The sequence below is a fragment of the Ctenocephalides felis genome, unplaced genomic scaffold, assembly GCF_003426905.1.
Source record: "Ctenocephalides felis isolate EL2017-DRISC unplaced genomic scaffold, ASM342690v1 CF-g0.4_SCAFFOLD_01886, whole genome shotgun sequence".
Taxonomy (NCBI): domain Eukaryota; kingdom Metazoa; phylum Arthropoda; class Insecta; order Siphonaptera; family Pulicidae; genus Ctenocephalides; species Ctenocephalides felis.
In genome coordinates this window covers 79,838,473-79,862,148 of record NW_020538040.1, presented here as the reverse complement: position 1 = coordinate 79,862,148, position 23,676 = coordinate 79,838,473, and the positions used below count along the sequence as shown (strand labels likewise).

The window sequence follows — 23,676 nt, the reverse complement described above, 5'->3', positions numbered from 1 at the left end:
ATCGATAGAAATCAAATCATTTTTGATTTTTGAATTATTCAAATCGGTTGATTCATTTTCCGAAAATGGTATCGAATCGATACGATACCCATGATTTCTCAAATTCTACTGGACCGATTTACTTAAAATTTCTATAGAGTCTTCTACATAGATATTTTTTGGTATAAACTACGAACATTCAAAAATTCCTACTTTTTGCACAGCTGTATCTTTGAAACTGCCTTGGCAAAACACTTATCGATAGGAATCGAAGGTTTTTTTTGAATCATTCAAATCGTTTGATCCGTGTTCCCGAAATCGATACCCATGATTTCTCAAATTCTACTGAACCGATTTACTTAAAATTTCTATAGAGTCTTCTACATAGATTTTTTTTAGTATAAACTACGAACATTCACAAATTCCTATTTTTACTAATCGAAAATGTCAAAATTTTTGGTATAAACTACGAACATTCAAAAATTCCTACTTTTTGCACAGCCGTATCTTTGAAACTGCCTTGACGAAAAACTTATCAATAGGAATCGAAGTTTTTTTTGAATCATTCAAATCGGTTGATCCGTGTTCCGAAATCGATACCCATGATTTCTCAAATTCTACTGGACCGATTTACTTATTTCTATAGAGTCTTCTACATAGATTTTTTTTTTAGTATAAACTACGAACATTCACAAATTCCTATTTTTACTATTTTTAAAAATCGAAAATGTCAAAAAAAGTTGTAATAATTAGGCAGACGCTGTTTTGTGAAATACAATTATTCTAACATGTTCATAGTTCATACGATACAAACATTATTCTAGATTAATAAAATATATATTTTTCTTCTTCGGATGAGGAGTGTCAATTCGGATGATTCATGATCAGGAATCAATTTTTGAGATTCTCCACTTCATCTCCTTCTACAATTAAAACTATGTTTATTTTTATATTTTATTTATTTTTTATATTCTCAAGACAATATTTGATAACTTGTGAAAAATATTGTTTGCCTTTTTCATACAACCTTTCAAACATCCCATAAAATTTATATCTATAGACCTGAATACCCTGAACCTGAATTTTATATCTGAATAAAGGACGTATATTAAAATGAAAAGTTTTTACCAATTTTAATCTATTTTGAAGTAATATCCATATATCATACTGTAAAGAACTGCATCACTGGATGCAGATCTTAGGTTTTTCTTTCTTTGTTCAATTCTACGTCATGCAATTGCTTTTATATCTCTTGTAGAGAGATGATCAAATAAAATTATAAAAATAAAAATTGAAGTAATAAAATTATAATTATATGGAGCATAAAACGCGCAGTGATGCTTAATTAATAGAGTTTTCAACTTTTTCTTCTAAATACGGTATACGCTGTATTTCGGTCGTGGTTTCTCGACATTACGTGTGATCTTCAAAGCTCTGATCTTGAATTATAAAACTAGTTTTTGCAATATGAAAGTTTCTACGAATTACAAAATGTAATTTATATATGTGCATGCGATTTGTGCATTGTCACTCGATGAATTGCTTGTATTAACATAAAAAACACGAGTTCTCTGTATATTTTACGCATGTTCAATTAATTATAGGTTCGAAGCACTTAATTCTATCGTCAGGTATAAAACGTGTTATGACGTCTCGAGAGAATAGATTTTATTATAATATTCTTATTTGTTATTATTTAATCGCTTCGTGACGTTCCAAGTTTGATATATACATAACATATATCTATATATATATATATATATATATATATATATATATATATAGTATATAGTATATAGTATATAGTTGACAGAAAAAACTTGATAAATTGATGCAAGGAGTTGAATTAATGCAATATAAACTTTGTATTAATTACTATACACGGAAAAGATGTTAATTGTCTTCAGCAAAAATACTGTAATGTAATCGTATCTGTAATATATTTATACTGCGTATATTATATTTTATATATTTCTAATATATATTTTTTTAAATTTTAATGAAACCTGAGAACACTTGGGAAAACGTTGTCATGGAAAACCAAAATGATTTCGAAAGAATAGAATTCTTAATAAACAGACAAAATTATCCAATATTTTTGGTAAATTAATATTATATGCATTATTCTATACAAATAGAAAGCAAACAGGTTGAACGTACTTCAAAAAGAAAATGGAATATCGCCGTGAGTAAAATTAACCGAAGGTATAACCGAAAAGAAAAATGTGTGTGGCTAATGATCAACTACTATTGTGAAGATTAAATAACGACTATATATATATATATATATATATATATATATATATATATATATATATATTTGCATTATGTGTGTTATCATTGTACAGAGAGCCTGTAAGTCAAAAACCGGCTCATAAACTAGTACATGATAATGACATCAGTACTGCAAAGTCCAGTATAAAGTTGTTGGAAAAATAAGTAAACGTCCTTAATTATTAACATTCTTACCTAGTTGCAGACTGCGTGAATAGTGATCCACATGGTATTTTTCGTATATATCTTTTATAGTGCATTTTGTTTATATGAAAGGATTTGATATAAAGTGAACTGATATTCGATAGAGTTGATTAAAAATGTATTTAACGTTAGTGGTATTAAGTATTTTAGTTATATGTTGTGTAATGAAATGGCGAAATTCAAGATCGTCGTTGTACAGAATAGCCAACAAATTCGATGGTCCGGCCTTATATCCCATAATTGGAAACGCTCTGTTATTTGCAGGACCACGAAAAGGTAAATGAAGAAGTAGTTTCAATCGTTAACATAATTGACTAGAACAACTTAACCCTTTCCATTCGGATGCCGCCGCTCCGGCGACAAAATACAGATTGGTCTCGCAATTTGCGAGTGGAAAGGGTTAAGTCCTATTTTAACTAAATAGACATATATCTATAGTAAAGTTTTTCGTATATATTATTTTATTCAAAATAATTTACAAATTTTTTATAAAAATTCTTTAATATTACTTATACATAATTTATTTAATTACAAAAGTGCATACAACTCGTAGTCTTGAGCTGTACCAAGTCAATTCTTTTTACTTATTGTCAGACTAGTCAAAATTAATCTTTTACATAATTTCGATATAAAAGCGTTTTCGTTTAACACTTGTTATTTTAGAGAAATCATTTATTTTTTTCTATAATTTTTCTCTGCGTTGCTTTTAAAGTTGGAAAGAAATATTTATAATGGTATCTGTGCATATGAGACAAAGATTTTCTGTGTATGTATATAGAATATTTAGTTTTCACTTTACTTCTAATCTAAATAAACATAAAATCAGTGAATTCTTTCTAAATTATTGATATTAATTCAAATAATTTAATGAAATCAAATTATAGTTTACAATATATATATATATATATATATATATATATATTAATTAAGTCGTATTGAAAAAAATAAATTACTTCAGATCAAAATAAATTTCACGAGCAATATGAAGTAAATAGTTTTGGTTTCAACTGTAGATTTTTAAATTTGTATACCACTGTCAAGAGTACTATGACTTTTCATGGAACTCAGTAACAAAAAGTTAAGCCAAATAAACAGTTCGTCCAATTGCTAATTGAAGGAAACAAGATATAGTGATTGTTACTAAAATATATACTACGTTTAATATACGTTACACATTTACCAGGTTGTTTGATTAACTTTTTAACAATTTTTATTCGAAATGGCTTATGAGTTTCCATTCGGTTAGATTTTAGTATTTATCAAATATATATATATATATATATATATATATATATATATATTTATATATTTGTATTTTCATAAGTTTTATTTGAGATTTATTGTTTATATTATTTACATCACATACAAGATTCTGATGGTGTTGTTGTTCTTTCGGTTTAAAATATTTATTGAATGAACTTGTATAGCACATTCAATACAACGAAAAGTCTTTATATTATACAAGGGTATAAGAACATTTTATTTTTTTAAATTTTTGCTTACATCTAGTCTTGATTGGTATTATTAGCGAATTTTATTAATTGAGATTTCGCAATTTTCTATTTATTTTTTGCCTTTTTCTATTTATTTGTATTTTTTTATGCCATGTTAAATAATTTATTGCAATTTACTAGTACATAGAAAAAATTTTAAAATGCTCTAATAAATCTTTTCTCATATTTTAATCACTACAATCAGAAGCGATTTAAAATTTTATTATGAAGAAAACTATAAATGTATAAAATATATTATTAATGTAACTTATATGATATTTTTTCAGAAATTTTAAATAAAATGATTAAAATTCACACGGAATATCGCAGCAGTCCCATAAGGTTGTGGTTTGCTCACAGGCTATTACTTGTATTTACTGATGCTGATCAAGTTGAGGTATTTCTTTTTTTGTATCTTTACTGATAACATAATGTAGCTGAATAATTAATATCTAAAAAAAATCTAATGCTACGATTTTAATTGCATATCGATATCTACATCGATCGATCTATCGACTTCTACATTTCGGCAAGTTCATAATGTTACAAATTAACGACTGAAACGTCAACAAGTCGTCTAGAGTATAAAAAATAATTTTTTTTCCTATAAACAATAAATAATATTTAATGCATCTTTCATAAAAATGTTCATTTGAGAACCACATCAACGTCCTATAATAATAATTATTACAAGAGTTAGCGAACCAGCTGACTAACCCGTTTCCCACAAAGCTAGAAATTTTTTATTATCGGTCCATTAAGAAAGTACTATTCTGACAGGCATCTCGCGGTCATCTCATCAATTTTTGAAAATGTCAAAAAAAAAAAAAATTATAACCTGCTCCCAAATGGCGTATATATTTTTTTTTATAATTTTATTTGAACAGCAATCAGAACTAATGGGTTCCATGAGCTGTTGTGAGTAAGATCTTACAAACTACGTTTGTTTTATTACAGATGGCAACCCAAACAGTTGTCACATCTCTGTATGATTAATTTTTATTACAATCTCTGTAATGGGGCAAGTATGGTGCAACAATGCCGGGTGAGGGCTATTTTCACTTGGAAACATATTGCTATCTATATTTCCAAGTGAAAATCGTTGTAAATGTTGCCTGACAACAGGCTGCTCAAAGTGGGTATCGAACCCTGGACCTCTGAAACAAGTCCCGTCGCTCTTAACCGCTTACCTACGGGCGAGCCCCGTATATTTTTAAGGGTGTATTTTTGTAACTGTTTAGAAAGTATATGTAAACAGCCAGAACATTCTGGCGGTTGCAAGGATCTGCCAGTCGAGCAGACCCTTGCAGCTGCTGTATCTGTATGGCGCATTGCCATGCAGAATCGGCTCCAACCTGATAATTAAATAATTTATACGCCACTTTTAAGGTCTTTATGAAAAAATCTGATATACCAATTTTTATTTTCGTACCTCGCCCTATGGCCGAAATAACATTGAAAATATGCCTTTTTCAAACTCACATTTTGGCGTAACCATAAAAGATAGCGAAAAATTTTCACGTGATTCTACTCACATTGACTCGGAACACATTATGTAGAAAAATCGATGCCAAAAAATCATTTATTATTAGCTGAAAAAGACAAAATATTTTTTTAATTTATGTTTTTGGGTAGAGCGTTTAGTTGGACGACTTTCTAATTAGCGTTATTTGAAAGCCTATTGTTTTTTCTTCAAGTACTGCAAATATTGATCAAATCAATTTTGTGTAACACATTGGAAAATTGAACAAACCAGAGCCAGTACACTCGCGCGTAACGCACACAATGACAAAGTACGCTCTTACTAAATTACGCAAAATTTGAAAAGGCTTCATGAACACACATCGCATGTAAATATAAATGCATTTTTATTTTTCAGAAAATATTACTATCTTCAAAATTAACATATAAAGATGCTATATATGATCCTTTAAAAGTAATGGTTGGCGATGGTTTAATCACAGGCTCCGGTAAAATGGAATAAAATAAAATTATGGGTTCTATGTTAAAAATACATTTAGCACTTTTTTTAATTTTACAAGGCATTAGAGCAAGACTTCACCGAAAAATTCTTTCGCCGATGTTGTCACCAAAAAATATAAACGGATATGTTGATATCTTTGAAAAACATACAGAGGTATATATAAAGCAATTGGAAGAAAAAGCTGATGGTCAAGAATTTGATATTTACTGGACAATGAGCCGGCTATGTTCGGATATTGTTTTTGGTAGTATTATATATTCAGCCGGATCCCAATATTTATAATATTGCTCTACAAAACTATTGTTCTATATTTTTAGATTCTATAATGGATTACAAAGTATCTAAACAGGAAACTGAAGAGTTCTTATCAAATGTTGAATTGTGAGTTTTATTAAGTATCTTATTAGCATTTAAAATAATTCATCATATTTACCATTTCAAACAGTCTCTACGATGTCGTTATAGAACGATTAGTTAAAATATGGATGCAAACCGACGCAATATTTAAACTTACACCAATAGCTAAGAGGTACTACAAGAGTATAAATGAGTACATAAACTTTTTTAAAAAGGTAAGTTTATTGAAGTGATTTGATTGTATGATGGATTGTGGATTATATTAATATAAATATACATATTATTTTCAAGTTGCTGAAAACGAAACAAGAAGAGTTGAAGGCGGGCATAACTTCAGAGAAAGCAAACAAATCGCCATCCACTGTGGAGCAATTACTTCGATTTGCAGCGAATGATCCAGATGCATACACGGATAAAGAGATACTAGACGAAATATTGACTCTTTATGCAGCGGTATGTTAATAATTAAATGTACTCGTATCAAGCATATCAATTACATCAGGTTTGCAAGCATAAAAGTGGCGGAGAGTACCAATTGGGCGTCCACGTTCGAACGGCGATAAAATATGTGTTGTACTTCGTTGATCAATTTTCAGAAAATAACATCAAAACCAAATTTTTGGCATTTGTTATCGAATTCATATTTATCAAAGAATGAAGAAATGATTCAAATTTTAAGGTTTAACTACAAGTTAGATCAAAATTAAGAATTTGTAGTAAAATCTCAAATAAAAAGTATAAGAATAAATATGTAATACGATAAGAATAAATATGTCGAACATTTTTTATTCTATTCGCAATTAAATTTTACGTTACGTTTTTTACGTTACGTTTACGATTACGTTTTGTGTATATAGCAGTATTTAATTATTTGTCAAATTGTTTTAGGCTCAAGACACAACAGCTAGTATCTGCTCATTCGTGCTCATTATGCTAGGTGCATATCCGGAAGCTCAGGTAATATACACATTATTTACAAAATAATGTTATTTTGTGGGGAATAAATGGTAAATTACGACACAGCGTTTATCACAATTCACTATTATATATTCAGTTAATATGTAGTTTTTTTAGCACGTGATAGTTCGTGCAGCGAAATTTGCGCAAAATCGTCATATTTACTATATTTCATATAGTAATAGCTTTAATAATTTCAGGAGAAGCTGTACCAGGAAGTGAATCAAATTCACTTCAACCGAAACACGACGATGACCACCGCAGATGTTGCCCAATTGACTTATACTGATATGGTTATTAAAGAAGTCATTAGACTATTCCCTATTGCACCATACCTTGTACGTACATGTAGCGAAGATGTTCTGATTGATGGTAAGATCAAAATACGGTTATAGTAATATATAATATATAATATATAATGATTTTTTCTTCGTATTTTACGCAGATGATATTACTATACCAGCGAATTGTTCAGTGGTTTTGGGAATATTTGACCTACATCATCAATCTAAACATTGGGAACACCCTTGGGAATTCTATCCAGAACATTTCTTTCCCGAAGCAGTCGCCAACAGGCATCCTTCTGCATATTTACCATTTTCTTATGGTACAAGGTCTTGTTTAGGTAAAATATATTTCTTTCTATTTTTATTATATATATATATATATATATATATATATATATATATATATATATATGTATATATTGGCTTTTCTCGGATAAAGTACCTGTGGCCAGTTATTATTTATGAACGAAATTAAAAAATGAGTTATTATAATCATTTTCAGGTAAAACGTACGCGCTGTCATTGATTAAAGTAGCAGTGGCGAGAATAGTGCAGCGTTTTAAAATCGTAGCTGATAAAAAAGTACAAGATTTACATTTGCACAATGACATATCAGTTAGATCGACCGATGGCTATAAAATAAAACTGCTTCTACGTGAATAACCATTTTCAGCTTAAAACAAGTTGATAGGTTGAATTTAAATTTATATTAAGTGATGTATTTCTCATGACTATTATAAAATCACACATCCATATATATATATTTATTATAAATTATATTATTAGAGTTTAATAATTAGGAGTAACATCAATAAATTTAGAGAACTTTTATTGATGTTACGGCTGATTATTACACTCTGTTAATATGTCAACATCAAATTTAAGATTAAATACAAATTTATGAATATGTATATAAAAGTTTTTGAGCATCTAATATTTAAAAAGCTTTCGTAAAACAAAATCTATATTCTTTTCTTCAGGCGATACTATAGAAAGAATTTATTTTTCATTTTCAAATTATTCAAAATCGGCTAAAACATATTTAAATTTACTTGTTTGTCACGTTAAAACAAAAGTTTGAAAATCTTTAGAACAGCACATATTCGGCGTAGCTATTTGTGTATATGTGAGTACATACTTTAATTTGTGCTTTTTAACTTCCCGTAGGGTAGTTATAGTAATAATGAAAATTTTTATATATCTTTACGTTTCAAAGGTTTCTGAACATTTTGGCATACCAAGCTCGCCCGTAGTTAAGCTGTTAAAAGCGACGGGACTTGTTTCAGAGGTCCCGGGTTCGATACCCATTTCGAGCAGCCTGCTGTCAGGCAACATTGACGACGATTTTCACTTGGAAATATAAATTGCAATATGTTTCCAAGTGAAAATAGCCCTCACCCGGCATTGCTGCACCATTAAAAATATCCGCCCTATTACAGAAATTGTAATAATAATATATCAAACAGAGATGTGACAACTGATTGGGTTGACATCTGTCAAATCGAGTAGTATTAAGTCAAAATCAGCACAACAGCTTATAGAACTATTAGGTTCTGATTGCTGTTCAAAAAGAATTTAAAAAAAAATTTTTTGGCATACCTGGAAAAAATTGATGTATGTGTGTGTGTGCGGATACAAATTTTCGTCAAAGATTTCGGGAACACTCGTAAAATTTCGATGACAAATCACGTAAGAGCGTACGAGTGTAAAAACTTTTTAGACGAAATTCTTAGCGCGTTTTTCTGTACAGTGCGGGAGTAGGTTTATAACCTCCAAATGCTTTTTAAAATTGAGCAAGTATCAAAATATGAGAAATGTGTACGCAGTTCGACATACATGTCACTAGATTTAGCGTTATTCGGGTGTTAAATATTCTATATGTTTTGACTTAAAATTTTATGTCATCATCAGTGCTATGGCTATTGTGTCTCACATTAGGAGATGTGAGCAAAGCACACAATTTAGCACTACCATTGGCATAGTGTAATTGTATAATGCAGTGTAAATCCGCAATGCAGTCTAAATAAATCACTATATAAGTAACAAAATGAATTTATTAACTTTTTCGGGCCTGGTCTAAAACCTTATGTATTCAACTATTCCTCCAAAAACATATCCGATATACCCTTATTCACTTTATGTCGCCATGTGAATTATAATATTACAAAGGAAAAAAAGTTTATATTATTTAGTTTTATAAATATGCTTAAAAAAATATATTCCATTTACTAAATTTTTTTTAAACTTTTTTTTTAATTCGTTTGTCCAATTTTAAAAGACAAACAGTCAAACCGTTTCTTTAGAATTAGCAGAAAACTGCGAAGCTGTCTACATTTTAGCCAAATATGCGAAACAAATTTTAAACAAATCGTTCGAATAATATTGATATGTTCGAATTTTATCTGAATAGCTAACTTTAAATTTTTTTCAGTCAATTATTTACACAAATCGGCAAGCTTATGCAACTTGCCTTAAGCCATAATTACACGTACATCCAGTTTTTTATGCATTTTATCTACTATAGCAAGGATGAGCAACGCCCGGCCCGATAATTGTAGTACTTTCGTCATGTTGGTAATGAAAAATAATATCTTCTGCAGAATCTTGTGTTTCACTTTCCATATTTAGAAAAATGAAATGTGAACAAATTTTAATTGTGTTTCCAAGTGTTGAAAGCTAGCAAGGCAGCTGTTTTCTTTGCCATTTAAAATCGATGTAGGTACACTTAATGAAAACCATCACAGAATTTCGTAATTTTCATATAAACTTATAATATACACTCGTAATCATATAAAATATATTCTTTTTTCAACTTTGTATATTTGTTCTTTTCTTGTTGCACCCTTGAAATTTTGTTGCAATTACATTATTCCTGCGCTCAGTCAATGAATCGTTTTGACTTAATATTAGTTCAGACTTTTAAGTTTATGAAAAATCTTCAATTTTATTCAAAAAGAAAAAGCAATTTATTTTTTCATGGGTTGTGTACAACCGTAACAATTTTTTTAATTTTGTTCTTTATTTTATATTTTTTAATGCGGAATGGAAAACTACATACCACTCCAAATTTCACTTTTTTATTTCATAATAGTCATTTTAGCTCGATAATCGATCAATTAACAATTATCGTCTTTTTTGTGAACGTTTTTAATAGAAATTCGATCAAGATTTTTCTGAGCTTATAGAAAAGCTTAAATTTATCCGCTCTATTCGCTGCAACATTTTAAAAACAATTCTTTGATATTAGCAACGAAATGGTTACCTCCAATAAAACTAACTGATTTGCTATTGTACAACAGGTCCTATACAAATATTTCTCGATGTGCATAAGAAGTACATAGTTTTAGAATGCCTTGCAGAAGGAGCAATTTTAGCAAAAAAAATTAGAAATTTAATATTAAAATCTGAAGATAAAACTGTTTTTAAAAGAAACCTGGATTTGTTTTTCAGAGTTAACATAATTCAAATATGGATGTTAGTATTTCTGTGTTGCGTTGGGTAAATTATCAATGTAATTTGTATTAGCTGCCCCTTTCATTTATATATTACATATTTTTACATTCAGAATTAGTTAGCCATTTTTTATACCAATGATTTTCTAAAAATATTTCATGTGGCAAAACATTTGTCGGGTCTGCTAGTATATATATAAATTACGTGCGGCCCGCTATGAAATTTTAAAATTTAAATTGGCCCGTGGGTTAAAAAGGTTGCTCGCCCTTGTACTATACGATGTTCTTAAATTGATACAATTTCTCAAAAAATATATTGGACATTGTCAAATATACAATGAGTATTGTACGAAATCTGTATCACAATATTAATGAAGCTTGACTACAAAGCGAAGGTGAATTTTTCAAATTTTTCAACGTGACAACTTCGGCCACAGATGTCATCGTGGGTGCTATCGTGAAACTCTCCCCGCGCAATATAGTCGAAATTAATAACTATATAAGTAAAGGAAATAATATAATTAACTTCCGGGCATAGCCCGTCCGATAACTATGATTAATTAATTAATGTAACTTATTTCTGAGAACTTGGCCATTCTAGGTTTCTCGTCATTTCTACATACCTAAAAAGGTGAATCAAGCAAAACGCTTGTTCACCTTTTATCTCAATGTGAATTATAATGTTATAAAGAAAACAATAATGTTTGCATTATATAGTTTACAAATGTGCTTTAAAAGATTTATTACTTGTATTAAACTTTTTTTTTAATTCGTTCGTTTATTTAGAATCAGAAATTATTTTGTATACATATTCTTAAAACATCCTGAACCGATTATAAAAATTTGATTGTGTGTGAAAAATTGACTGATTAGTTTTTGTTAGTAAAAGACGACTGAACTGTTTTTTTGTAATTCAAAGCTCATTTTTTGCGTTTTTAATTAAATTTAGCTTGGCGTTAGAGTTCATACGACTACAAATACGATTTACAAAGTTCAAAATATAATATTTATATTATTAAAGTAAGATATTATAAGTGTATTCAAAATGATAATTTTATCTATTCTATCGTAAGAAAACATCAATGATTAATTTGATTAATTACTTACATCGGGAAGTTTTTGCAACTTGTTAAAGTAATTGTTTTAAAAACAGCAAAATTGTCTAAATGGACTGTAAATGGTTCTAAATAACAAAATGTATTCAGAACAAGTAATGCTTTTTTTGATGCAAAATTATTTCCTTTAGAATAAAAAAAATATATAAATGTCAATAAATTACGTAATATTAATTTGATCGTATTTTAATTGTAAGTAAGCATTCAAATATATTTATATTCAAAACAATTGTGACAACAAATTACAATAATAATTTTTAACTTACCGAAAGAGAAGTTTGTTCACGCCAGAAAATAAGATTTGCTTTTCTTTTTTCGACCTTTCAAGTCATTCTGAATCGTTTGACATCAAAATTAGAAAAAGGTTGTTTGAGACTAAATTGGGCTTTTCACCGACAGTTACACAATGGCGTATCCAGCTTTGGCACCAGAGGGGTTCACATAATTATATTATGTATAGAACATATATTTGAAATACGATTAGAGAATCCTTAAATTTTAGGAGTCTTTGACTCCGCCGTTTGTCTATAATAAGTTACATATTGAAGTTATAAAATGTGTTTGATAACGAAATACATAAATAACATCTTTATAAAGTAATTTTATTGCTGAATTAGTGTTCTACCTAAGTTTTAAGACAAGCTCAGGAGAGGGTCATGACCCTCGTGATCCACCCTGGATCCGACACTGCAGTTACACCGATTTCAAAAATTCGATGAAATTTAATGAAAAAAAACTATTTCTCGAAAATAACGAACACATTTGGCAATTTTGTACAAAATTGAATAACTTGCAATAGTTTCCCATATTATGATGTACTACAGCACCTCGATATACTTATTAATCACTCATAAATTCTTATATTGTTGTTTTTTATTAACGATAAGTCCACTTAAACATGTAGGGAAGTTTATGCAATTTACCTTAAGTGGCGACACGTCAATTATATTTAGTTTTAAAAGAAACCTCACGAAATGTTATTTCACTTATCTTGTATGATTATTATATTTTTTGATAAATAATAATATATTTTATATACATATTAAAGTGTATTAGTTCACTAAATTTTAGTTATTATCAAAATACATAATTTAGATAACAATAGCATCAAAAAGTCAATTAAATCTCTTCTTTAGCGGTATTTTTTTATTTCATTTTTTTTCTAATAGTTTCCGTAAAAGTCGAGGAAAACCATGTTTAGATGATTGGGTTCCGAACATGCGCACTTTCACAGAAAAATGTTTAAAATTTTCAGCTGTTTCTCGTTTAAAACGAAAAATGTGGAGTAATACTACCACATTTATATTAACATTTTTCTTTTATAAATATCCTGGAGAAGTGATTATTGTAAATTACTGTTTAGTTATTTCAGGCTGTGTCAGTCAAAACAATGAAAACAATTGTCACAGTCGGCAAAAGTATCCAACCAGAATGGTTTTTCCATAGTGTATAAGATTATTCAACTCATATAAAAGTTCTAGTGTGCTGAGACAGGTTTTAACATATTAAATATTATTCAGACCTTCGGAAAGTTTTATAGTGTAATATAAAATCCATGAACATTTGGAAAGTTTTTAGAGCATGAATATATTGAAGCATTCTACTAATTGAAATTATACAAGCAGCATGATTAGACCGAAATGAATATTCGAGAGAATTGATTGAAGATGTATTTAACGTTAGTGATATTAAGTATTTTAGTTATATGTTGTTTGATGAAATGGCGAAATACAAGATCGTCGTTGTACAGAATAGCCAACAAATTCGATGGTCCAGCCTTATATCCAATAATTGGAAATGCTTTGTTATTTGCAGGACCACGAAAAGGTAAATAAAAAAGTAGTTTTAATCTTGACGAATAAATACAAGTGGCGCATATGTATTTATTTGTAACAATTATATTTAGTGTATAATGTATAATGCGGATAAATCTATGTTGCTAATTAATTGTTACGTGATTTCTTTTATACCTAATGTATAACTTTTAACGCCAACATAATTAAGTAGAATAACATAAGATATTATTAATTATTTTTCTAGTCGATTTATCAATCGTTTATTGCCTGATTTAAAAAAAAGTTTGTAAGTGGTTTATTATAATTTATTTAAATTATATTTTAATTAAATAAACATATACGATATCGTATTTATATTTATAGTAAACTTCTTCGTATATATTATTTTATTCTAATAATTCTAAATCTATAAAAATATTTAAATATTTCTAACAATTGTATAGGAGTGCATACAACTCGTAGTCTTGAATTGTACCAAGTCAAATCTTCAAAATTATATTTTAGGTAATTTTTTTCTTTCTTTAGAGAAATCTTTTATTTTTTTTCTAAAAATTTTCTAAAAATTTATTTCACAATTTCTAGAAAATGTTCGATGTTACAATTTACCCAGTGTTTGGGACTAGTTACAAATATTAACGACGAAAAAACGAAATAATACTTCTAATAATTTATTCCTTTTGAGAAAATTAACATATTAGATACGTAATTCTCCTCTTAAACAACGTAAACTGCAATTAATACACCTAAAAAATATTGTGTGGCATGCCATAGAAATTTTTATTATAAATCAAAGTAAACTGCAATTATTACAAATAAAAGATTTAGTGTCTCCTGTAACCAGTGGTGTTGTGCTTTTTAAATTGATAAATTAGAAGCAAATTAACATATATACAATTTAAAATTAGTCGATGATAATAACGCAAGCTGAAATTTCATGATAGTATGATTGTGTATTACACGTCAAAAATGAAGGACCTGTTCTGTATATTGCGTCAGCCTGCGGGACAGTAGCTATGACATTATTATGCATGTCCAATCAAGACAAAAAAATATTTTAATATCGTTTAAGATCCGGTTGAAAAACGCCTGTTACTAGTTTTCCCTGTTACAGGTAGCTCTTAGTTCCCCCGAGATATTGCAGTGTTTTTTTTATTAATATAAATTTCTTTGTTATGTTAAATAATTTATTGACATTTGCAAGTAGAACACTGTTATAGTATTTTTTCTCATTTTTTAATCACTACAATCAGAGGCGATTTAAAATTTTATTATAAAGAAAACTATAAATGGCATTGAGAATTTGTATAAAATATATTATTAATGTAACTTATATGATACTTTTTTTCAGAAATTTTAAATAAAATAATTAAAATTCACACGGAATATCCTAGCAGTCCCATAAGGTTGTGGTTTGCTCACAGGCTATTACTTGTATTTACTGATGCTGATCAAGTTGAGGTATTTTTTTTTGTATCTTGTAACTTTATATTTATGCATTAGTGTTTTGTAAATATATTTATGCTGAGAATGAGTTAAACTGGTAACTGAATCGTAGTCCAGAGTGTAAAAATAGTAATTGTGTAGTTTTAAATTATTTGATGAATGTCCCATAAACAATCATTAAAATTTAATACATATTTTATAATCATTTTAATTTGAAAAGCACATCAAAATGCATTTTATTGGCAATGATACACAATTAAGGGCATATTTTAGTGTAGAAATTTAAAAAAATAGTTTTTTTGTTTCATATTTTCAAAGTTCAACTATCTGGGAATATGTGTACGAGAGGATTTTTATTTTTTTTAATTATTTTTAGAGATATAGCTGTTTGCCCATGATAATTCTATTTTGTTTCCGATAGTCAAATAATTGGTTGTCTTTTTTTACAATGATTTAAAAATGACCTAAAATTTATGCCTCTACACTAGAATACCTCCTTAAGTACACTATGTACAAATGTGTTTGGAACACATCTCGCACGCAAATATAAATGCATTTTTATTTTTCAGAAAATATTACTGTCTTCAAAATTAACATATAAGGATGCTATATATGATCCTATAAAAGCAATGGTTGGCGATGGTTTAATCACAGGCTCCGGTAAAATGACATAAAATAAAATTATGGGTTCTATGTTGAAGATACATTTAGCACTTCTTTTTTAATTTTACAAGGCGTTAGAGCAAGACTTCACCGAAAAATTCTTTCGCCCATGTTGTCACCAAAAAATATAAACGGATATATTGATATCTTTGAAAAACATACAGAGGTATATATAAAACAATTGGAAGAAAAAGCTGATGGTCAAGAGTTTGATATTTACTGGACAATGAGCCGTCTATGTTCGGATATTGTTTTTGGTACATTATTTAGTTATATTTCAATATTATGATTCTACAAAACTATTGTTCTATATTTTTAGATTCTATAATGGATTACAAATTATCTAAACAGGAAACTGAAGAGTTCTTATCAAATGTCGAATTGTGAGTTTTATTAAGTATCTTATTAGCATTTCATATAATTTATCATATTTATCATTTCAAACAGTCTCTACGATGTCGTTATAGAACGATTAGTTAAAATATGGATGCAAACCGACGCATTATTTAAACTTTCGCCAATAGCTAAGAGGTACTACAAGAGTATAAATGTGTACATAAACTTTTTCAAAAAGGTTAATTTATTTAAGTGATTTTATTGTATGGTGGATTGTCGATTATATATATATATATATATACATATTATTTTCAAGTTGCTGAAAACGAAACAAGAAGAGTTGAAGGCGGGCATAACTTCAGAGAAAGCAAACAAATCGCCATCCACCGTGGAGCAACTACTTCGATTTGCAGCGAATGATCCAGATGCATACACGGATAAAGAGATACTAGACGAAATATTGACTCTTTATGCAGCGGTATGTTAATAATAATTAAGGGGGGCGATACATGTAACAAAAATTAACCCTTTTACCAAAAAAAACCATTGAAAAAAAGGTGAAAATCGAACTTTTTTTTCTGAGGTGTGCCAATTTACGATTTTGTGACTTTTTTAATTTTTTTTTTTTGGTTTAACTAGAAGATATATGTTTTATGAACACGTACAAACTAATTTTTTTGATTTCAAATCACCGTACGAAAAGTGAGAACGCCCGCAAATTGATGGCGTTTTCCGAGAGGGTCTTGGCAGATTTATTTTTACGGCAGCCATTTAAAAAAAAAAAATTAAATAAAATTTTTTTTGTGTATTTTAATATATAATAAATAACCCTAAAAAAGTTCAAAAAGATTCAGTCATTCCTTCCCAGTTTAAAAAGTCCTCAAAAAATGGTTAAAATTAAGGCGATTACATGTATCGCCCCCCTTAAATGTACTGGCACTTCAATACTTATACCGAGCATATCAATTACATCTCGTTTGCAAGCTTTAGGTCTTCTGCAAAAAAGTGGCGGAAGGGGCCAGTTGGGCGTCCACATTCGAAAGATGATAAAATCTGTGCTGTATATCGTTGATCAGTTTACAGAATATAACATCAAATCTGAATTTTTGGCCTTTGTTTTCGAATTCGTATTTATCGAACTTATTATTTGCTAAACGAATCATGTGGTCATGTTTAATCGAAGTAATAAATCAATAGTCCTAAGGCATTGCTGTTGTTTCTCGTAACTAAAATCAACTAGATCAAATTTAAGAATTTGTAGTCAAGTCTCAACTGTAAACTCAAATACATTTTCGAAATACAAAAGAATAAATGTGTCAAACATTTTTTATTTTACCTACAATTAGATTTGACGTTGCGTTAATGATTACGTTTTCTGTATATAGTAGTATTTAATTATTTGTCAAATTGTTTTAGGCTCAAGACACAACAGCTAGTATCTGCTCATTCGTGCTCATTATGCTAGGCGCATATCCGGAAGCTCAGGTAATATACACTTTTTTTACAAATATGTACAGATGAGAAATAAGCAGACTACTAGTTCCTGTGCCCTTCGGTCTGCGGGTATATATGCTAGTAATATCTATAATAATTTTAGGAAAAGCTATACCAGGAAGTGAATCAAGTTCACTTCAACCGAAACACAGCGATGACCACCGCAGATATTGCTCAATTGACTTATACTGATATGGTTATTAAAGAAGTCATTAGACTATTCCCTATTGCACCATTCCTTGTACGTACATGTAGCGAAGATGTTCCGATTGATGGTAAGATCAAAATAATACAATAATAGTATTATATAATATATAATGGTTTTTTACTCGTATTTTACACAGACGATATTACTATACCAGCGAATTGTTCAGTGGTTTTGGGAATATTTGACCTACATCATCAATCTAAACATTGGGAACACCCTTGGGAATTTTATCCTGAACATTTTTTACCTGTAACAGTTGCCAGCAGGCATCCTTCTGCATATTTACCATTTTCTTTTGGCAAAAGGTCTTGTTTAGGTAAAAAAAATTTTTTGTCTATTTTTTATTTTATAATGATATGTATATTTAATTATATATTGCTTTATATTTTCATTGAAATTGGCCTTTTTCGGATAAAATACCTCTGGCCAGTTATTATTTATGAACGAAATTAAAAAATGAGTTATTATAATCATTTTCAGGTAAAACGTACGCGCTGTCATTGATTAAAGTAGCAGTGGCGAGAATAGTGCAGCGTTTTAAAATCGTAGCTGATAAAAAAGTACAAGATTTACATTTGCACAATGACATATCAGTTAGATCGACCGATGGCTATAAAATAAAACTGCTTCTACGCGAATAACCATTTTCAGCTTAAAACAAGTTGATAGGTTGAATTTAAATTTATATTAAGTGATGTATTTATTTCTCATGACTATTATAAAATCAAACATCTATATTTATTATATATATATTTATTAAATTATATTATTAGAGTTTAATAATTAGGAATAACATCAATAAATTTAGAGAACTTTTATTGATGTTACGGCTGATGATTACGCTCTGTTAATATGCCAACATCAAATTCAGATTTATTATAAATTTATAAATATATATATATATATATATATATATATAATATATATACAGGGCCGGTCCTGGGGTCCTTAGCGCCCGCATGCAACTCTTTTTTTAGCGCCCCCCTCCCTATTAATTTTAACTGTTTTAACAGTTTATTATTAAAATTATATAAAAATTACATATTTTTTTAAATTAATTTTTAATTGTTCTGGATTTAGCACGCAAAAAATTAGATATAATCTAAAAGCGTATAAAATACATTGATTTTAGATTTATTTAGAAAATGTAGGCCACTCGTGGGTTGATTATAATCAAATATTTTTAAATTTTCAATTATTTTTAACGTATTGCATTATTAATATTTGGGTTTTGAAACATTTTACTTATTTACTATGCTTCTTATTCTATTGAGTAAATCATGCCAAGAAAACTAATAAAACTAGCTTTTTATTTTCAATCATAACATTCGTATTTCATGTTGGGTTTTTTAAATTTTACGTTAATTTAATTTTTTATTATTTACAATATCCAAAATTGCGTCGTAATCTTCTCCTTATTGATATCGTAAGAGCCGAATTGTATTCATCCTTGCTTTCCCGTCATATTCAAAGTATCAGATTGTTTTAATTGTGATTGTGATCAATTGTTAACGTATTTTAGAAGTATTATCTAATAATCAGTAAAAAATGCAAAGAAATTACACATTTCTTAAACTATATTGAAAAAAACTAATTATATTTGATATGTATTATTTCTGCATAGTTAATAATTATTAAATTTAGAGTATGGACATCACTAGGTAAAAAAAACCTTAAGATTTTCGTTCCAAAGTAAATTTTGCTTTCATTTTTTATATTTGTTTCATTTCCATAACCCTAACCACGCATATCTTTCAAAGTTCATCAGATGCGAAACATTTGCAACAAAAACAAAAGTTACAATTCAATTTCTCGGAATAAACATGCCATTATTTAAGCACAGACTCCCCATTTTTCATTATCCCGATTATAATTTGTTTATATTTTTTAACAAGTTCTGTTTCAACTAAATCAGCTCGCAATTTTTCGTCTATAATGCCCAATAATTAATTTCATATTTCGCAGGTTTGCGCTTATGAGATTCAACACTAGATAATTTCTTTTTTGATTCCACGGTAACTTCAAACAAAGAAAAAATTGAATAAGTATAATAAGCAATAAACAGAGCTGTTATTTACTAATTTGCAGAGTTATTAATCGGTTAAATGTTTCTACTGATATCACATTGCAAAATAAATATGCTTTTTGTGTCTCCATATCCCTAGTTATCAAGTATTCTAGATTTTATATAAATAATAAAAAATATAAACAATATATTATAAATTTAATTTCCGAAACTCGTTTTGGCGCTCCCTAAGGCGTGCGCCCGCATTTTTTGCATGCATCGCATGCAAGGCAGGACCGGCCCTGTATATATATATATATATATATATATATATATATATATATGTGTATATATATATATATATATATATATATATATATATATATATATATATATATATATATATTTATATTGGCTGCTAGTTACTTTGAAATATATATATATATATATATATATATATATATATATATATAGAGCGGTACAAATTGTATGGAGACGATAAAAGTTTTTGAGCATCTAATATTTAAAAAGCTTTCGTGTTTATTATAAAATTCATATACATACGCAGAAGAATTCATTTCTCACTTTCAAATTATTTCAAATCGGCAATAGCACATCTATAAGTCTACTTTCTTGGCACATTGAAACAAAAGTTTGAAAATCTTTAGAAATGTAACACATTATCGGCGTAGCTATTTGCGTATTCGTGAGTACTATAAGTTGTGCCTTTTAAAATAATTATTTTAAAAACAGCAAAATAAAAGTCTGAATGAACTATGTGAATGGTTTTAAATAACAAAATGTATTCAGAACAAGTAATGCTTTTTTCGATGCAAATTTTTTTCTTAGGAGAATTAAAAAAATATATAAATGTCTATAGCAATTGAATTATTTTAATTTGATCGTGTGTTTGAAATTCAAACTAATAAACTAATTGCCTACATATTGCTATTCAAACTTTGAATATCAATATGTAGGCAATTAGTTTATTGAAATAAATATTAAATTTTTAACTAATTGTGAGTAAGCATTTTAAGATATTTATATTCAGAACAATTGCGACAGTAGTTAATAACTATGCTGCGCTTTATAAATATCGATCATTAATTTTTTAAGGGGAGAGTCTGCTTTAGAGGCTTAAAAAAAAATTTTTTTTTCCAAAAACTAAACATGAATATGAATACTATCCCTAAACTTCGACTTCAACTAGAATCTATACTATTGAAAATATGTATTTTATTTGATTTTTTTATTTTGGATGGAAATTGTGACCTGCATCTTTCCCTCCAAATGACACCTGCACGCTCGTGACGCATCGGCAAAATGCTTGTACCCGGCATATTATAGACATATATTTTAATGAAAAAATTGAGACAAATGTGGAAATATATACCAATAAAATCTGAAAGGTTCGTTTCAATTAAATATTTATTTCCTTCCATATATCTTTCTCAAAAAAGCGATTTTTTGAAGCCTCTAAAGCGCCAAAAAATTCACCTTGCTTATTTTATTTTTTCCCGACGTTTGAAATCATTTTGAATTGTCTGATATCAAAACTTGGAAAAAGTGTGTTTGAGCCAAAATTTGTCCGATTCAAAAATTTGAAAACCACTTGATGGAATTCGAAGACAATATGTTTGACTATTTTGTACAAAATTGAATAACCTGCATTGGTTTTCCATATTATCTTATACTTAGTTTTAAAATAATTCTTACAAAATGTTATTTAACTTACCTTGTATGATTACTAAATGTTATCAAAATATATTATACCATTATTAATCCATGGTGTGAGTATGTGCACATTGATAAAATATATATTTTTTAACATCACAAATGGTAAAACACACTAACTATGATAACTTAACAAGTTGTCGAAACTATGTATATACTGTTCGAAGTTTAAGATAGAAATGTCACATTTTTTTTTAAAGCAGTTTTTAGCATGTGTTCAAATTTTACGGGAAATTTAAAAAGCGATGGGATCTTGTCATTTTTTAACTTCCCGTAGGGTAAGTTATAGTAATCGCAAAAAAATCGAAAATGAAAATTTTTATATATCTTTACGTTTCAAAGGTTTCTGAATATTTTGGCATACCTTAGAAAAAATGGATGTATGTGTGTGTGTGTGTGTGTGTGTGTGTGTGTGTGTGTGTGTGTGCGTGTATGTATGTATGTGCGGATACAAATTTTCGTCGACGATTTCGGGAACACGGATCAACCGATTTGAATAATTCAAAAAACATTCGATTCGTATTGATAAGGAGACGTGCTGATTAGTTTTTGGCGAAGGCAGGTCTAGCCGTTCCGGAGATACGGGGCAAAAAGTGCCGAAAACGGTAACTCAGTTTTTAAGAGAACGGAAAGTCCGATTTTAATAATTCAAAAAACATTTTACTTGTATTGACAAGATAAAGAATTGATCAAATTTTCATAAAGGCAGGTCTAGCGGTTTCGGAGATATAACGAAAAAAGTAAAAAAAAATGCCATTTGGCGGTCAAAAATGATCATTAGACATATGCACATCAAATTTTCAGATATTTTATAGAGATTTTAACAATAAGTATAAATTTTGTTTATTTTCCTATGGGTTCCGTATCAATGTTTACCCGTTAGACAGCGACGCCGCGCTTACGCGCTTTATATTTCATCTCTATGCAGTTAAAGCAGTACGATTGCTCTGAAAAACAAGTTCAGATCTTCCAAAATATGTCAAAATAAAGAAAACATTTTTCTTAAAAAAAAAAAAAATTAAAAAAAAATTTTTTTTTAAAAATTTTTTTTTTTAAAAAAATTTTTTTTTCAAAAAAAAGTAATTTTTTGTCCAATTTATAGTTTCTCAAAAATCTTATTTTTTCGAAGTAATTTTTTTTTCAATTTTTCAATTTTAATCGTTTTTAAAAAAAATAATAATTTTTGGTACGGGAAGTTCCAGCAATTTGCCTTAAGGCACGATGCCCTAATTGCCTTAAGACAGAATTCCACTTACAGCTAGTTAAAAAATTTTGACACGCTATTAAGGAACCATGTGTTAGTCTCGTTCAGGGCCGTATTGTCAAACCGTTTGTTTATGACTTTGTCGTTATGTAATTGTAAAAACAATCCCTCAGCGAATCTTCTTTTAATTTAATATATATATATATATATATATATATATATATATACTCTTCTTTCATCTATGAATGTGTGTGTATGTGTGAATGGATGTGTGTGTATGTGTATGTGTGTGCGGTTGTGTATGCGGATATTTAGTTTTCGTCGACTATTCACATCAAACTATCAGTTATTTTATGGAGATTTTAATAATATGTATCAATTTTGTTTACATTTCTATCAATCGATTCTGTGACATCGTTTGTTCGTTGTAGAAGATGCAGCGCTTACGCGCTTCGATATTTCATCTCTATGCACCTAAAGCAGTAGGATTGCTTTGAAGAAAAGTTCAAAGTTTCCAAAATATTTCAAAATAAAAAAAACATTTTTTTCAAGTTTTTTTTCAAAAAAGTTAATTTTTTCAAAAATGTAAGATTTCTCAAAAATCTATTTTTTTTTTCAAAGTTAAAAAAAAATTAAATCTTTTTTTAAAAAAAAATAATTTTTGGAACGGAAAATTCCAGCAGTTTGCCTT

General features: G+C 28.5%; 2 protein-coding genes across 2 annotated transcripts; both read left to right on the top strand.

The window, feature by feature from the left end:
- Positions 1–2,614: 2,614 nt before the first annotated feature.
- On the top strand, positions 2,615–8,275 carry LOC113375422 (cytochrome P450 4C1-like). The gene is made up of 11 exons (XM_026615360.1): positions 2,615–2,733; positions 4,238–4,347; positions 5,830–5,920; positions 5,993–6,178; positions 6,252–6,315; positions 6,380–6,506; positions 6,583–6,744; positions 7,180–7,248; positions 7,449–7,620; positions 7,694–7,873; positions 8,038–8,275. Exons 1-11 carry the CDS (start codon positions 2,622–2,624, stop codon positions 8,196–8,198), a joined length of 1,434 nt encoding a protein of 477 aa, XP_026471145.1. The 5' UTR covers positions 2,615–2,621; the 3' UTR covers positions 8,199–8,275.
- Positions 8,276–13,769: 5,494 nt separating this feature from the next.
- Positions 13,770–18,683, top strand: LOC113375421 (cytochrome P450 4C1-like). The gene is made up of 11 exons (XM_026615359.1): positions 13,770–13,929; positions 15,247–15,356; positions 15,911–16,001; positions 16,076–16,261; positions 16,324–16,387; positions 16,452–16,578; positions 16,657–16,818; positions 17,757–17,825; positions 17,938–18,109; positions 18,179–18,358; positions 18,523–18,683. Exons 1-11 carry the CDS (start codon positions 13,770–13,772, stop codon positions 18,681–18,683), a joined length of 1,482 nt encoding a protein of 493 aa, XP_026471144.1.
- The last annotated feature ends 4,993 nt before the right edge of the window (positions 18,684–23,676 follow it).

Coding starts and splice junctions, on each gene's coding strand:
- LOC113375422 (XM_026615360.1), top strand. CDS start 2,622: ATGAAATGGCGAAATTCAAGATCGTCGTTGTACAGAATAGCCAACAAA. Junction 4,348..5,829: donor CTGATGCTGATCAAGTTGAG/GTATTTCTTTTT, acceptor TTTATTTTTCAG/AAAATATTACTATCTTCAAA. Junction 6,745..7,179: donor TATTGACTCTTTATGCAGCG/GTATGTTAATAA, acceptor AAATTGTTTTAG/GCTCAAGACACAACAGCTAG.
- LOC113375421 (XM_026615359.1), top strand. CDS start 13,770: ATGTATTTAACGTTAGTGATATTAAGTATTTTAGTTATATGTTGTTTG. Junction 18,110..18,178: donor CGAAGATGTTCCGATTGATG/GTAAGATCAAAA, acceptor TATTTTACACAG/ACGATATTACTATACCAGCG. Junction 18,359..18,522: donor TGGCAAAAGGTCTTGTTTAG/GTAAAAAAAATT, acceptor AATCATTTTCAG/GTAAAACGTACGCGCTGTCA.